A 17741-nucleotide genomic window follows, 5' to 3' on the forward strand; every position below is an offset into this window, starting at 1 on the left:
ATGATTTTAGGGATTCGATACCTAGGTAGTTCTCTCTCATCACTGTCTGCTTCCCGTCACTTCACCACCTTGCTTGCTTTCTTTGTTCTTTTGTTTACTCACGTTAGTATAATTAGGAAAAAATCAAAATACAAATTAAAACCAGTTAAGTATTAGTTGAGTCAGAGTCTAGTTTAGCATCGCTAGTGTCTCGTGGGTTCGATACTCGGACTTCATTAGGCTTTACTACGTACGATAGGTACACTTGCCTGTCAGTGGTCTAGCATTTAGAGAGTCTTAGTTTATAAATTTAAAACTAGGGTGTCTAGATTAGGTTTAGTTTTTACAAGACCATATTTTGCACATCAACCGCATTCGAAGATCCCTGATTGAGAGAAACTTCTTCGAGCTAACCGTCGATATCTCATCCTTCTGTTGTTCAGTACTTGGTTTATTCTCTTTTAATCTATTAGAACGATCCTTGTTTTGTCACGTACATGCGTTTAATTCCCAACATCCTTGTAGTGTTTAGAATGTTTGAAGGAAATGTTGGTTCAATACCACCGGTTTCTAACTTTATGCTTGCATCCACCATAGTGAATATTAACTTTGTTGGAATCTACAAAGAAACTGTTCGATTTCACGGTGAGTGGAGAAATTAGCGACGGAGAAACTGTTTGTATTTGTGGATTTCGGTTGGTTCAGAAACTTAACAAAGGAAGCAACTAAAAAAGCGGTGAACGGTATTTAACGTTCACACCGCATTCGAAGATCCCTGATTGAGAGAAACTTCTTCGAGCTAACCGCTGATATCTCATCCTTCTGTTGTTCAGTACTTCCGAGACGATTCAAGTTATTTCAGTTATTTCTGTTGATTCAGTAATTCAACGTATTTTAGTTGGTTTCGAATATACCCAAAGAGATCTGAACCAACCGAAATCCACTTCTGAGACGATTCAAGTGAGTCCTATGAAGCAACCGAAATCGGAGCACGCCGCTTAAATCAGAGCACAAGTAGAGTAACGTTACCGATCAGTCCGTTGATCGAGTAACTAGCAGAAGAACCCGACACAAACAAGTTCTCCAAGTTTGTTATTCAGATCTCTATGCTAAACACAAACCGCAATCTTTTGTGACTATGGGAAACACAAGTTTTCTTTTTGAGCTTGATGGATGTCCGTTATCTCAGTTGAGGCAGGCATTGTTTAAATCTGAATATAACTGGATGTTACGTGTAACTTCATTAAACCAAGAACAAACCCTATTTCGAAACACATGTGTTCGTATCAGCGTTGTTTATCACCCTGTGTGAGCGTTGGAAACCCGACAAACAGTCTTGACAACTGTGACAGCTTATCTATCTATGTGTGTCACATCCTTCCTGTTATAGCAATCGATATGATTAATTTTACAGATTTATTTCTAATTAGCGTTGTTAACTACCAAAAGAATGCATACACAATGATGCGTGCTAGCGTGTATATAATTTAGATGAATATTTAAGCCCCTTTTTACACTTTTAGCCAAGTTTTAAATTTATAAAACACGATATTTACTAACACTAAACACACATATGGGCAAGTGCACCCATCGTGGACGTAGTATAGTGTTGGTAAGATACCGAGGTCGTCCAAGGACACAAGAGCTTTTAATACCGGTTTATCCTCAACGTCTAATCAAATCAAAAAGTGAAAAAATGTTTTAAACTAAGAAAAATAAAAACTAACTAAATGCTGAAAAATAAAATAAAATAAAAAACAGATAGACAAGATGAATCACTTGGATCCGACACGTGTGTTAGTATAACCTTTGATTATTTTCGCACTTTTGCACTTGTTTAAGAGATTATCTTAGTTATTGTAGTAGGCCCCTCTTTTGAAGGCGACGTTACCCTCAACCCAGTAGTTTGAGTCAGCAAGGATACAATCCTAAAGGGTCGGATTATTGAAAGATAATGAATTAAGTTATTAATGCAAATTGTGGTAGGCCCCGCTTTTGGCGGTGACGTTACCCTCGGCTAAGTAGTCTGAGTCAGCAGGGATACAGTCCTAAATAGCCGGGTTATAGTATTAATAGTAGTTAACTTATGAGGGGGTCAAAGAGTTTGGATCCCCGCCATCCAATACCTATGGGCATTGAAGGAGATCCTACTAAATTTGACCCAGGTCCCAAGCAGGACCTCTAAACGCTGAACAAGGGCAAGACCCTTACCAAACCGTTCCCTTAACCCCCGACCAGGTAGCCAACATACCTCCATATAGACCGTGGAGATATAAATGGTGAAAATCTTTTATTTTATATAGACAGTAAAATAATGCCAAGACACCACGGACAAACGATAAGGAAAGATCACCTTCAACATAAGTAACTAGTTATTAAAGTCATTAATACAAAACCAAATAAAAAGTGCAAAAGATTAAAAATAAAAAGTATTATACTAAACACTTGTCTTCACCAAGTGATGTAAGAGACTTAGGCAAACATGGCCTTGATTGTCAAGAACTCTTACGATCAATCTTGGATCCCGAGACGACTCACACACTCTACGATGGACAATGGATGATGGTGGTGGATGATGGTGTTATGGTGGTGGTGGGTGGTGGATGGAGTGTGAGAGAGGTGGTGTGCCAAGGGATGAGATAGAATGAAACCAAGCACCCCTATTTATAGGCTGAACAGAAGGCTGGGCACGGCCCCGTGTCCGCTGGACACGCCCCCGTGCCCGTCTGACATTCTCTCTCTTCATTAATTGTAATTCGCAATTACAATTAATGCGCCTGCTGTACTTTCACCACGCCCCCGTGCCCGCTGGACACGGCCCCGTGGTGGGCAATGGAAGCTTCTACTGGTTTGTCTTTTCTGCTGCTTCTTGGGCACGGCCCCGTGTTCGCTGGACACGGGGCGTGTTCAGTCTTCTGTTTTCTCTTCTTTGCCTTGGGAGGTGCCGTCGAGGGTCCGGGCAGTCTACTTTTATTCCTTTTCTTGTATTTATGCTAGAATTAGTTGTCTTTTTGCTTCTTTTGTGATTTTGAGCTCATTTCATCCTGAAAATACAAAAGAAAGACAAAAACACTCTTTTTCCAACATTAGTACTTAAAAAGGGTTAATTTTATGCCTTAATTGATGTGATTTATATGTTGCATTTTACACACATCACACAAATAGTTCTAGTGGACGAAGTAAAGAGAACCTGATTCTGTTGTTCAGTACTTTCGTGTGCTAAATACAAAGCCGATTTCAACTTCCATTGATCAAATAATAAAAACGCATACACAAATAGTTCTAGTGGACGAAGCAAAGAGACCGCCTTGTTAACAAAAGTATGTTATTCCAAGATCAATTCCAAAGATTATTGATGGTAACAAGAGTATTTAGGTGGGTTCAAACTTCCAAGATCAAATTCCAAGATATCAGCGTTCTTTAATCTATTAGAACGATCCTTGTTTTGAGAACCTGATACTGTTATTACATCCAAGACGACTCAAGTGAGTCCTATGAAGCAAGTGTCGGTCTATTCAATTGAGAGGAATCATTGCATTACATCTCTGTTGAAAACAAGTGGTTGTAATGATGGAACCCTTGATTTGAAAAAAAAAACATTTTTGAGAAATTTATAGTTCAATACGCATCGTATAGGCCTATACGATGCGTATTAGTCGATGATTTTACTGAAATACCCCTGGTTTTCTGATAAATTCAGGGGTATTTTTGAGAAAATTCAAAGTTTAATACGAATCGTATAGGCCTATACGATTCGTATTAAGCTGATATACGATACAACATAGGCCTATACGATCGTATATGGCATTATTTCAAATTTAGTGTTATCGTGTTTCCCTCGGTTCGACGCGTATACGGCTCGTTTTTTGCCGAACTTTTGCATATTTTGTCGTTTTATTACGTATACCTTCAACATAAGTAGTTTCGGTGCCGTTCGGTTGCGTGCGAATATTTTATTTTATGATTATGTACAGTTTTGTTTGAAATCCACTTGAACTCCATAGTGCCGTATTATATGTATACGTGTGTGGAAATATCGTTAGTTGCGTACTTTGACATATTTTTGCATATTTTGACGTATTCTAACATATTGTTGCGTATTTAATAGTATTTTTGACGTATTTTAGCGTATTTTAACGTATTTTAGGGTATTTTTACGTTTTTTAGCGTATTTTAGCGTATTTTAGCGTATTTTAACGTATTGTAACGTATTTTAGCGTATTTTAAAGTATTGTAACGTATTTTAGCGTATTTTAACGTATTGTAACATATTTTAGCGTATTTTAACGTATTGTAACGTATTTTAACGTATTCCTGGTCAAATCACACACTATAAAGTTTAAACTTATCGTGTGTTGCAGTTTGGAAAGATGACTGAATAGAGATCTGAATAACAAACAGTGGAGAACTTGTTTGCGTTATCCATCAACAAAAGATAAAAATACTCTAAAATTAACAAGGCGGTCTCTTTGTTGCGTTATCCATCAATTTGTCACTTTCAAAATTCAAATCAAACGTTCATGTATCACAAGGAATGACCGATCTAAGGCAGAGAACCTGATTCAGATACACAAATTCGATTTCAACAAATCTTTCAAGGTCTTAAGTGATGGACAATTGGTTAAAAGATGTAGAAGAGTTTGTGTAAAGATCTTTACAGTGTGGTTTCTCGACAAATGAAGTATTAAAAGATGTTAGTTTCTTGACAGTATGGTTTCTCGACAAATGAAGTATTATCTGACAAAACTCAAAACAATTGTAATCTTCCCAGTAATCATCCATAACAAGGGTGAGCTCGTGTATTGGGCCCACGGATCTTATGCCCACCCGAGACCGACCTCTGAATCATCATAGAAGACGTGTCGGGTTCTTCTGCTAGTGGTCGGGCTGCCAATGCTCACACAGGGTGATAAACAACGCTGATATCATCATAGAAGCGTTGGGATTCAAGGGTTTATAAGTCAAAGTTAACATTTAGATTCAGATTCAGAAAGCAGGTGATTTTGTACTTCGTTTATTCTCTTTAATCTATTAGAACGATCCTTGTTTTGTCTACGGAAACGGTGGCTATGGGAAATACAAACCTGACACGAACCACAATGGACTCAGACTCATACTACCCTTGTCGTTCCGTATTTTCTCCTTTCCTAATTCTCGAAGAATCTCGCAACGTATGACACATGATAAAAGGGGATGTCTAATAGAACACCTGATTGAGAGAAACTCCTTCGAGCTAACCGTCGATATCTCATCCTTCTGTTGTTCAGTACTTCCGAGATGATTCAAGTATTTTCTGTTGATTCAGTACTTCAACGTATTTTAGTTGGTTTCGAATATACCCAAAGAGATCTGAACCAACCGTAATCCACTTCCGAGACGATTCAAGTGAGTCCTATGAAGCAAGTGTCGGTCTATTCAATTGAGAGGAAACATTGCATGCCTTGAACGAGTCTAGATCACTCGTAATCCTCAACCGGCTTTGAAACCGGACGGAATCTACAAAGAAACTGTTCGATTTCACGGTGAGTGGAGAAATTAGCTACGGAGAAACTGTTTGAATTTGTGGATTTCGGTTGGTTCAGAAACTTAACAGGAGAAGCAACTAAACAAGCGGTGAACGGTATTTAACGTACACACCGCATTCGAAGATCCTTGCATTAGACACAATTTGTTGTAATTTGTGGATCAACAGAAATAACTGAAATAGTTCTCTTTAATCTATTAGAACGATCCTTGTTTTGAGAACCTGATTCTGTTGTTCAGTACCAACAGAATGCATACACAAATAGTTCTAGTGGACGAAGCAAATGAAACCGGAGCTATTGTTCAGTACCATCAGCGTTGTTCACTACCAAAAGAATGCATACACAAATAGTTCTAGTGGACGAAGCAAAAAGACCGTTGTGTATCTGAATCAGGTTCTCAAACAAACTGTGAAATCGAACAGTTTCTTCGTAGATTCCGTCCGGTTTCAAAGCCGATTTCAACTTCCATTGATCAAATAATAAAAACCCTAAGAATGCATACATAAATAGTTCTAGTGGACGAAACAAAGAGACCGCCTCGTTAATTTTAACGAAGCAATGAAGATTGAATCTGCAAACCGCAACCTTTATTGATCTGGAATTAGAGAACCGCTGTTAACAAGAGTATGTTGTTCCAAGATCAATTCCAAGATTATTGATGGTAACAAGAGTATGTTGTTCCAAGATCAATTCCAATTACTGTTGATGAAACCAGAGCTGTTATCTCGGTTGTTCAGTACTTTCGTGATAAATACAATGTTCATCTTTGTTACCATTTGCTTTCTACAATTCAAGCAGGCATGGATGCTAAACGTACTGTTATTACATCCGAGACGATTCAAGTGAGTCCTATGAAACAAGTGTCGGTCTATTCAATTGAGAGGAATCATTGCATTACATCCCTGTTGAAAAACATAATCGATAAATTTAGGGAAAATGGGGTTGAAAGATGATAACCCAACAGTGGAGGATCTCATTCGACAGCTTCGATAAATTAAGGGGTATTCTCAAATAATGTTTTCCTAGATGTTTGAAGACCAACAAATGTCCAAAGTGTTACTTCTTCGTTCGCATGACCGAAAGCTACCGCGTGACAGGAAGCTACCTTGCAAAAATTAAAAAATTAAATCGACACCCTCAATACGCATCGTATAGGCCTATACGATGCGTATTACTTTTTGGTAGGGGACAATGGCAGCCTTTGGCAGGCATAGAAGTTTGAACCCACCTCAATACGCATCGTATAGACCTATACGATGCGTATTGAGGGTGTCGATTTAATCCCCAAGGTGTGCCAATAATACGACCCGTTTTAAATATATTAATCACACCCTTCACAAAAAGTCATAAGTTTTAAATATATCACACCCGTTTCATATATATATATACACACACACACACACAAAAATGCAATAAAATTTTCTATGAAATGAGCGACTATATATATAAATTATCGTGCACCAAGTAATTTACTCTAAATTTTAATTAAATATGATACATTATAATATTATAACTACATTGCAATTGTATATCAAATACATAATTTAATACACCACATTCTTTTTTCTTTTTTGATGCATCAATTTAATCAAAAGCTGAGAAATTTTTTTTCAACTGACATGCACAACAAATGATGTAACAATACTTTCTTCAAACGGTGCATAACTTTTTTTGCAACCGACATATTTAGAATGAAAGAATGTATATAGTAATTAAATTACCAACACTTTCATTAAACGGTACATCACTTATTATTATATTTTTTACAACCGACATGCATAACAAATGATGTATATGATAATTAATTCACCAACACTTTCTTCAAATGGTACGTCACTTTTTTTGTTTTTTGTTTTTTTTTTTTTTTTGTTTTTTTTTTTTTTTTTTGCAATCGACTAACATGATTCATGACTATTTAGAATGAAAGTCGCAACTCTAATCTAAACCACAGATGGCATCGTCTTCAAATACGATCTTGCTTAGAGAACAAAATCAAATAATTTTCGCTTCTATCTGACATAGTAATAATAAACATTCATAATCAACATCTCGCCGCAACGCGTGGATAACGTCAACTCGTTATATATAAAACTGAACCAACACAACTTCCATTTAAACATGTATGTGTATTTTTGTAACACCCCATAATTTATAAGATAGGATGCTTTAACATTTAAAAGTATTATATAATTAGTTATGGTTATTTTATTAAAACCTAAAGAAAGTTTATAAAATATGGAAAAGGTTATAAGGGTCAATAAACCTAACTTGAGGGTTGATAGTGTAACATTTAGAAAGTAACATAATAAAAATTAAAAACCCAGTATCTCTGGGGAAGTGAGGATCGCGATCAGAAGGCAAGAACAAGGGGGAAACCCTAACTCATCAATTAACATCGAAATTCAGCAAGATTGTGGAGGATTCTTGTCATAAATCGAATGCTTGTGCTTAATTATTCCCTAATCCAAGTGTTTTGAACATAAGGTAAGATAGAATTTCATATTTTGATGCATGTTGATGAACTAGGGTTTATACCAATCCGTGAATCAGTATGAAATTAAGTTGTATGTGAGTTAGAATCACTATGTAGAAGGTGTATTGTGCTTGAATTTGATTTACTAAAGACTTGGGAAAAACCCACTTGTTCTAGTAAGATGATGAGTATGTATTTGATTAGTTGAGTAAATTTTCAGGTATAATTGTATGATTGATAGAATATTGATAGATATATTGTGTAGGATGAATATTTGAGCAAGAATGGTTGATTATGTGAAATATGTTGTATTCTAGTGGATTTATGCATAGGATACATGTACATAAGGCTTGATAAGTTGTACGCACGCTATGTGTTTGAGGAAATGCCTCAATGATAATCTAAGTAGCCTTGAATGAATTATGAATGAGTGGTTTTGTATGATGAAATTAATGTATTGTCAATTGTTATATGAGTTAGCATTAATACTTGAAAGTATTGTTATGAATGTAAGGGCTATGATCTAAATAAGAATGATTACGTGTAGGATTGAAAGAAGAAGGAGCTAGTTCCGGTTCACAAACAAAGGCTCAAGATCGAGGTAAGTTCATTACTTACATGTTTAGTCATGAGTATAGTGATTTATTTCTTCCATAATTGGTAATCAAATTAAAGCCAGTGTATCAAATGAGGATGCGAAAGTAGGAATCCGTATCGGTCCGTAGTGAATGGGCCGGTTCGGGTTCGAATGAGAATGAATTAAGTGGAAGTTTTCTTAATAATCCGTGCTAAACGGGTTAATGGAAGTGAATGAGAAATAGTTATGTCTATCCGACTAGAATGAATTGGAAAATTGAAATAAAAATGATTGGTATGTTATCTTGATGATCCGTGAAAACGGATTGTGACAGAATGAACTAGCCATGTATGCGACAAGAATTAAATTGTGATTAATAGATCAACAAGTTAAATAATACGAATAGTTGATCTACGTATACTACGCTAATGTATTTTGTTGAATGATTGTAGGTAAAACTCAAGCATAAATGTCATTGCCTCACTCGGATACGAACACACCTTGATCATCCTTGATGCGCTTCCGCAACTTTTGTAGAATCTTTAATGGTTAAAAGCTTTTGTTAAAGTTAGTTTGTGTTTGAAGTTTTCGAACTTTAACTCGTTGGTTGTAAATATTTTAAGCACCTTAAACTTGACGTTTTGAACGGTGGTTTAAAATGTTATGGTCTTTCTTATGTCTTACGGAAAGTGTCGTTATTTAAGTATTTTGATAAATCGTAAACAGGGAAATTATTCAAAACACGAAAGGGTCATGTCCAAATTTTAAATTTTGGTGATAAAGTTATGTGTCATGTTGTAATTCTTCGAGTATGAACATGTGGACGTTTCAATTTTATAAGAATTGGATATTGATTAAAAAGGTTAAATTCGTCTTAGGTGGTGTTAGAGCATTCACATCTCATTCCACCAAAATATGTGAGTGAAGTTTCTATAATATAAAGAGTAAAAAAGTGGTTGTGAGTGGAGGAGAGAGAAAATATTACTGTTCATCTGTATATTTGAGGGGACACTGTTCACCCCTATAATTTTTTAATATATTTTGAAAGTGGTTGTGAGTAGAGGTGAGAGAAAAGGTAATAATAAAGGTATAAATAAATATTTTTAACTGAAAATGAGAGAAAAAATATAATGTTTTTTAGTGTAATATACGGTAAAAATATGGTGGAATAGATGTGAATGCTCTTATATCCCTCTGAACTCATTTTTCACTTAATACGCAACACCAGATCCATATCTCTTTCATCCCTCACCTCTAATACTCAACCTATGCTATACTTGTCCCTCACCGTTCACTTATTTTACAATATTTTTTGAGTTAAATGTCATTTTAGTCCCTGTAGTTTGAGTCATTTTGACAGTTTAGTCCAAAGGTTTTATTTTTTGTCTGTGGGTCCAAAAAGGTTTTATCGTTGGCATTTTAGTCCACTAGGCTAACTTCATCCATTTTTCTATTAACGAGAAGGGTACTTCGGTCATTTTATATGGCCGAATTGCCCTTCTAATTAACAAAATTACATACAAAATGACCGAATTGTCCTTCTCGTTAACAGAAAAAATGGATGAAGTTAACCCAGTGGACTAAAATGGCAACAGTGAAACTTTTTTGGACTCATAGGCGAAAAATGAAACCTTTAAACTAAACTGATAAAATAGCCCAAACCACAGGTACTAAAATGAGATTTAACTCACTCTCTCTATTCTCTCTCCATATTTAATCAAAATCTACCTTTTTATTTGTTTTTTATATATGTAAATTTATATTCTTGCGCCCACATATATATCATAGCATCATGGTACAAAACTTTGTATTTTTTTTTTCTATATGATGAAACAATTCCATTATTATTATATTCATAATTCATATTTAGTAGTAAAAAATAAAAATAAAATGCATAAAAAGTTTAAAAGAACAATTATATGCATAATTTACCAGTATAATATAATTGTTTTGCATCATTCAACCATCTCTATACATTATTTCATCCAAATAGTATATTGCTTTTTACAAGTTCAATAATTGTGAGATATGAATTTAAAGTCTTGTATTGTGTGTTCTAAGATATGTGCTCAACATGTTTGTTCTCGATAACGAAAACAAATTTGTACACTAGCTACATATTTACAATCTTATACATATTTAAGGAAAAACACAACTCTTATTCTAAATCCAATCAATAACGTTACACTTAGTTAAAGCACACCCATTTGTACACTAGCTACAAATAATCTAAGAAATGTCATCCCTGATTTTAGCTACGAATAATCTAAGTTCTCGCGCCTTTTTCGCATGTTCAGGCGATACCTCCGTCTCAGATTCACTCAAATCAATGACATTAACGTCTAGATTTTTCGAAGGACAAGCAACCGAAAACGGGCTCACAAGATCAACGACCTGTGTTTCAACTTTTCCGTTTGTTTTTGTTACTAAAGGTGTAGACAGATTTACAACCTCTGTCTTCACTTCCTCGATGTTTGGCCTCATGTTGACCAGCGGTTCATCGATTAACCGATAGTTTTTACTGTTTTGACCAGAAGAAAATGTGCCATTCAATTCCACTATGTTTGACCTTGTGTTGACCAGTGGCTCATCTATTAACCGATAGTTTTGACCAGAAGAACAAGTACCTTTCACTTCCTTGATGTTTGACCTTGTGTTGACTAGTGACTCGTTGATTAACCGATAGTTTTGACCAGAAGAACTTGTACCTTTCACTTCCTTGATATTTGACCTTGTGTTGACTAGTGTTTCATCTATTAACCGATAGTTTTGACCAGAAGAACATGTACCTTTCACTTCCTTGATGTTTGACCTCGTGTTGACCAGTGGTTCCTCGATTAACCGATAGTTTTGACCAGAAGAAAATGTACCTTTCACTTCCTTGATGTTTGACATCGTGTTCACTAGTGACTCGTCGATTAACCGATAGTGTTGACCAAAAGAACATGTACCTTTCACCTCCTCGATGTTCGACTTCGAGTTGACCATCGGTTCATCGATTAACCGATAGTTTTGCCCAGAAGAACTTGTACCTTCAATTTCAAGCAGGAGTTCTTGAAGTTTGGCTTCAACTTCACTCACAGATTTGTTTGTCTCGGTTTTCTTTGGTTTACGCGGTTTTGGCTTCTTCTTTTCGGCTATCATCTGTTCAAACTCGACTATCTTTTCTGGGCATGCACTGTTTTTAAAATATTACAAAACTGATTGTTTAATATTGAATAATCGCCAATGATCTCTAGATCAAGTGGTAGAAGGCTTGCATTTCTCTTGAGAGATGCAGGTTCGACTCCCACTTGGTGCAGAGTGAGGCACTGGTGGGCAATGATAGGAGACCCAGGGAAACCTGGGTTGGATCCTTGAGCCAAACGGGTTTTACCGGTAATTTCACTGTCGTGCCCACGGGTGAGTGGGTTACCGGGTTTTCCCCAGAATTGGTGGTGGACTCGGGTTACTCTCGGAGTACTCCGTTTGTCCAGTGGGTGCCCCGAGAGTGCTCGGGATTGAGTTTGTTGGCCGTTCAAAAAAAAAAAATATTGAATAATTTGTCTAAAAGAAAAGAAAATGACAGTTATTAGTTATTACCTGTGGACAAGTTCAGCTGGTACAATAGAGCTACCAAGTCCATCCATGTCTTCCCATGAAACCTCAAAGCATTCTTTTCCTTGAGCTTTTCTGCGTTTAATTATTCCAGAAACCGGACACTTCACTGGCATCTGTAGACATGATGATGATTGCGTAAGTTCATAACCACTCAAACATTTGCTTTATTACTCGTTACTTCGAATATACAGTACAAACTAGAGGTGTCAATTTTGACCCATTCATAACTGAACGGGTCAAAAGGAAGCGAGTCAAACGGGCCAAAAAGTGTGTGTTTAATTATTGCACAAGACTTTGTAAATCGCTTATTTGGTAAGTACCAAAATTACCAGCATGCTTTCAAATATTGTATAAGTGTGGCCCATGAATTTCCCTAACGGGTTATGATGGTTTACCAAAAAAAAAAAAACCTTACAAGGTTAGAGTATCACCTTATCTAAAGGAAGTCGAACTCCTAAGTCAGAAGAAGTGCACCGTAGATTTGCAAATCGTCTCAAGTCTCTTTCGGCAATCTTAGGAAGAATATACTCATCTAAATCACAAATAACACAGGCCCAATCTTTATACGTAAAGCAGAAAACAAGAAAAACAAATAATTCTCCATTTTATTATGTTTACTAAGCTTGTTTAAAGATACAAACGGACCTGTTTTCTCCGGAGGCCACTCAAAAAACCGATGACATGTTTGCAGAAGCCTCGTCCGTTGAAATGGATGCATACCAAGAACCCTTTGGACCATTTGAGAGTCAGCTGAATGGCATTTCGGTTTGAGGTATGCATCCATCACTTGCTGAAACTGATGATTCGTTGGTAAATTACTTTTATGCCCTACAAAAAACAACACATGTCGAAAATCAAACCAATCTATCAAAGATCACAAAGGGTCCTCTTTCAAGCTAAAGATATAAGGTTACAAGTTATTGTCCAAAAGATTCTATAATCTTGCCATTAAGGGCATAATGGTCATTTAGCTATAGTCAAAGTCAATCACTTTAATAATTATTTTTTCATAATGAGAAATATAACTTACCTATAATGTTTAAATCTTGAGGCGGTATGTTCTCTTTATTGTTAAAGCCGGAAACCTGATTATGTTTCTTGGAACACTTAGCTTTCTTTTTAAGCAACAATTCATGCGAAGCAAGTCGTTGAAGAACCGCAGATTCACCAAAAGATCTAACAATCTGGCATGCCAAATCCTGCATATTAGTTAGTCCATATAGATATTATTAGTAGCGATGAATGAAAATTAAGCGACAAAAATTAACAAATAATCGATAAAAGTTTCAAACTTACGGGACCGATCCCACGCACACCAGGTGAGTAATCACAACCAAGAAGGACAGCTAGAGCAATCTGAAAGCCATAGTAACTTAAGTGAGCTCAAAACCGTATGGCAAAATATGCAACGGTTAATTGTTTAGTTAGTTTTGTATCTAGTTTACCTTTTCTGACTAATAATCGTTATTTGAAATATCTTACAATTATTTTGGCAAAAGTCTATTATATTATAATGAGTTAATTACTGTTTTCGTCCCTGTGGTTTGTCAAAAATCACTATTTCATTCCATTAGTTTAAAATTTGCGATTTCAGTCCTTGTGGTTTTACTTTCGTAACCATTTCAGTCCCTGTGGTTTCACTTTCGTAACCATTTCAATCCATTATTCTGTTAAGTACAGGGACTGAAATGGTTACGAGGTGGACTGAAATGGTTACGAAAGTGAAACCACAGGGACTGAAATAGTGATTTTTGACAAACCACAAGGACGAAAAGAGTAATTAACTCTATTATAATTATTAAGGGGTATTTTCGACATTTGGTCAACAGTCAATTAGTCATACATAACTCACCAATGAGTTTCTTCCGAATCCAAGTTTTTTCTCAATGTCATCCATTTCATAACAAACAACATAACCACCTTCACCTGCAAAAAAAATTAATAATAATAAAAAAATAAAATAGATCTCTAAGTTTAATTTTAACAAAAAAAAAAAACCAGCTAAAATAGAAGCGAAACAGGAAGTTAGATATGCTAACCAAGGCATATATCCCTGTAAACTGTTCTTGCTCCGAAGAGAAAGATATCCGAGTCTGAAGAGAAACATCCATCCTGAAAAATCACATAAGATTGTGGAATATAAGCAAAACTTCAAAGACACATGATATTATAAATAAATAATTATTTCTTGTTTTCGCTTACACATAATGACTCCGAATCCAATAATGCACACTGAGCTTCACCTTCCTCGATACTGAATAGCACAAGGTTAATAAAAAGCCTAATTCTATTGCATTTAATGTTTACATGATGAAACATTTGAACAATGTATGAGCTCTAGTAAAAGCATATATACTTAAAAGTCTTAAACTATTCATAGCGATTACCCGTCTAAACATGGAACCCCTAATGTCGAGGCAAGAATCTTGGCCTCTTTTATCATACATGAGAACTCAGAGCCCATATTCCTCTGAAGTGAAGTATTTTTGTTTGAGGAAGATTCATCTTGAGTTCCCTATTATACACAAATAAATATAAGATGCTACAAGACATGCGACAAACAAAAGAGAACGATATTATAGACATTAAACTATTACCTCATTGTCCAAGTGTAGACGCCTTCTATATGTAGATACTTTGATGCCCGGAATCGATCCATCTGTGAATTATCATGACGCGTTAAAATAAACAAACCATGCAGGATTACTAGGATCTAAGGGGGTGTATGGATGTGCAAATTTAAAGTGATTATAAATTGTTTAGAGCTATAGATATTTAGGAAATTTTACATATATTACTTTACCATAATAAGTTTTTTTTTACCTTAAAATTTGAATAAACTAGTTTCACCGAAACAATGAAACCTCGACTTCAAATAGCGATATCGTGTTGGGTTGACCCGCTAACACTTCTTTTGTCCACATTTCATATATTATGAACGATTTAATTACGCTACAAAACCAAATCTTTGAATTTAACAATATAGTAGGTGAAATGCATTAAAAGTAGAGTTTGGCAACCAAATTGAACTGTCCCCTTTTAGCTATACATGACCCATTTGACATATTTGTAATATAACATAACCCAAAGCGAATCAAAATTCCTGCTAAATCACTCAAACGACCCCTAAATCATACTTAATACGGATAAAGATGCCAAAATTCCTGCTAAATAATCCAAACAACCCCTAAATCATACTTAATCCAGATAAAGCTCTGCTAAATCATCCAAACAACACTCAAACTACAGAAATAAAATTCAGCCATCTGGGTGTGATTTACAGTATGTAAAAAAAAACTACCAAACTCTTTCGAATTTTCCATTAAAACCCACCATCAAAATGTGATTTTGAAATCATGGTATAAAATAAAACTACCAAACCCATTTGCATTTCCCCTTAAAACCCACCATCCAAATATGATTTTGAAATTAGGGCACCATACCTGTAACAAATATAACACTACAATTCAAGGCGATGAGGGCCCGAACTCGGTGAAACAAACCCTTAAGATAAAGCTTATCTTTCATAGCACAGTGGGATTTGTTCACATTGTGAAGTTGAACCATCCAACATGATAGATCTATGCAAACCCTCTTGTTCCTGTATAATACACAAATTACAGTTTCTGATGAGCAATTCGAGAAATTAGTGAGGGAACTTACTGGAGATGGTGAAGAGGAAGGGTTTTCTTGCAAGATTCTAGAATTTCCCACAGATTTTTTACTCCCATTTTGAAATTGTTCTTGATGGTTTAAGAGTCGAACGTTGGATCTGAAATGGGATAGAGGGAAATAGCAGCACTGGTTCAGAGGGATGGAACTTTCAAAAAGAGTAAATTGCTATTTTAGTCCTTGATGTTTGTCCAAATTGTCATTTTAGTCAAAATAGTTTTTTTTTTCTTCTCTGGGTCGCTGAGTTTTCCATTTTATTGCCATTTTGATCATATTGCCTAACTCCATCTAAAAGCCCTAGTTTAGTCAGGGGTATTTTTGGCATTTTTGTTTTAAACTTTTCAACTTGTTATTTTGATCCAAAACTTATTTTACATTAAAAAATAAAAGAAAACAATTTAATGTTATAAAAAAAAACATATAACAATGTATATGTATAGACACATGTACTATGTGTCTCTACTCTTCCCCCTTTTCTCTCTCTACACCACCAACCCACCACCATCAACATCTACCACCGCCACCACCCACCGCCGCCGCCACCACCATCACATGCCACCACCCACTCCATCACTTGCCATAACCCACATCTCTATCTCTCTTTACAGCCCCACCAAACTACCACCGGTTACCGCCCATGCTTACCTTATCCCACCACCTCAATCGTCTCCTCTCCTACAAACACGCTCCGGATCCGCTGGATTCCGATTGCGTCATGTGCCTCAACCGCCTCACCGCTGGTGAGCACGTGCGCAAGCTCCCCTGCCATCACGTGTTCCACAAGGAGTGCTTTGACGGCTGGCTTCATCATTTTAACTTTAATTGTCCTCTTTGTAGGTCTCAGGTGGTTTTTGATGAGTGTGTGGTTGTCACGCCCCGCCGTAAGTGGTGGTGTCACACCCCAACCGATGGCGGAAACATCGACGCGTGGCACTGAGTGAAATAGATTGTTAAGAGAATCCATAACAAGTATTAAGTGACAATATATTTAGCGTTAATGTCCCATACCATTAACATATAAAGCATAAACAGTCATTACAGATAATAGTCTCAAAAACAAATAAGTTGTTCCGACAACTCAGGTTTATTTAGTTTGTTTCTAGACCTCCTACTTGATTCGTCACAGCAAACATAGCATCCTATCAACCTGTCACATACGTTAAAATAAAGTCAATACACAGAGTGTAAAGGTGAGTACACAAGTTTAAGTAGCTTAGTATATAGTATAACGAAAAGGTTTACGCATAACCAGCATGTAACACATAGAAATGTGAATCAAGTAAGCTATCGACAATGACGTATACAACCGACACGACTGCGAGTGTAGAATGCGCAACACATTATCACCACAGTGACCATGTGAAGTAATACCCTTAACAACCCCTGTCCACGACAGGTGCTGAGTCCAAACTATAGTACTATCGTTGCTAAGGTGTCAGGAAACAATAATTGTGTAAACATAACATACAAGCATTCATCGAATCACGTATAACATGCGAGAGCGATTAGCATTTAAAAGTGTTTGCGTTGTGTGTTGGTGTATGTTGATAGCGAACGTATGTAACACCCAAAAGTGCGTTAAAAGAAAATGGGTTCGAGTATACTCACTTTGCGTGTTTAGCTAGTAAACACAGTACTTGGATTGAGGGAGCGCGTGGAGTTTAGCGTGAGCATAGAACAGTAGCATAAGCATTGAACGGTGCGTAACGGAATGAGTGTCGAATGGTGAGTCGAACGGATGGTCATCCGACCATCCGTCCGAGTGACCATTCGGACGGATAGCCATTCGAATGAGTGTGAGTGTTTGTAAGTGTTGGAAACCTTGAAATTTTCGTTGTAGATGTCAAGTCATCCTGTCGGATGGTCATCCGGACAGACGGCCATTCGATCAGGTGGCTATTCGATTAAAAACCTT

At 36.3% G+C, this 17741-nt stretch overlaps 1 protein-coding gene and 1 long non-coding RNA gene across 2 annotated transcripts; one reads left to right on the forward strand and one right to left on the reverse strand.

Annotated features, from left to right (window-relative positions):
* The first annotated feature begins 7834 nt into the window (after window positions 1-7834).
* On the forward strand, window positions 7835-9237 carry LOC110909770. The gene is made up of 3 exons (XR_002575607.2): window positions 7835-7988; window positions 8525-8578; window positions 9007-9237. It is a non-coding gene; the product is annotated as an uncharacterized LOC110909770 (long non-coding RNA).
* Window positions 9238-10692: 1455 nt separating this feature from the next.
* On the reverse strand, window positions 10693-15961 carry LOC110911889 (single-strand DNA endonuclease 1). Its single transcript, XM_022156539.2, has 13 exons — window positions 15818-15961; window positions 15598-15755; window positions 14752-14813; window positions 14542-14669; window positions 14357-14408; window positions 14194-14266; window positions 14007-14080; window positions 13451-13510; window positions 13185-13353; window positions 12800-12982; window positions 12586-12686; window positions 12137-12267; window positions 10693-11732 (listed from the first exon to the last, which is right to left on the reverse strand). Exons 1-13 carry the CDS (start codon window positions 15883-15885, stop codon window positions 10784-10786), a joined length of 2208 nt encoding a protein of 735 aa, XP_022012231.1. The 5' UTR covers window positions 15886-15961; the 3' UTR covers window positions 10693-10783.
* Between the last annotated feature and the right edge of the window lie 1780 nt (window positions 15962-17741).

The sequence above is a fragment of the Helianthus annuus genome, chromosome 15 (assembly GCF_002127325.2).
Source record: "Helianthus annuus cultivar XRQ/B chromosome 15, HanXRQr2.0-SUNRISE, whole genome shotgun sequence".
Lineage (NCBI taxonomy): Eukaryota > Viridiplantae > Streptophyta > Magnoliopsida > Asterales > Asteraceae > Helianthus > Helianthus annuus.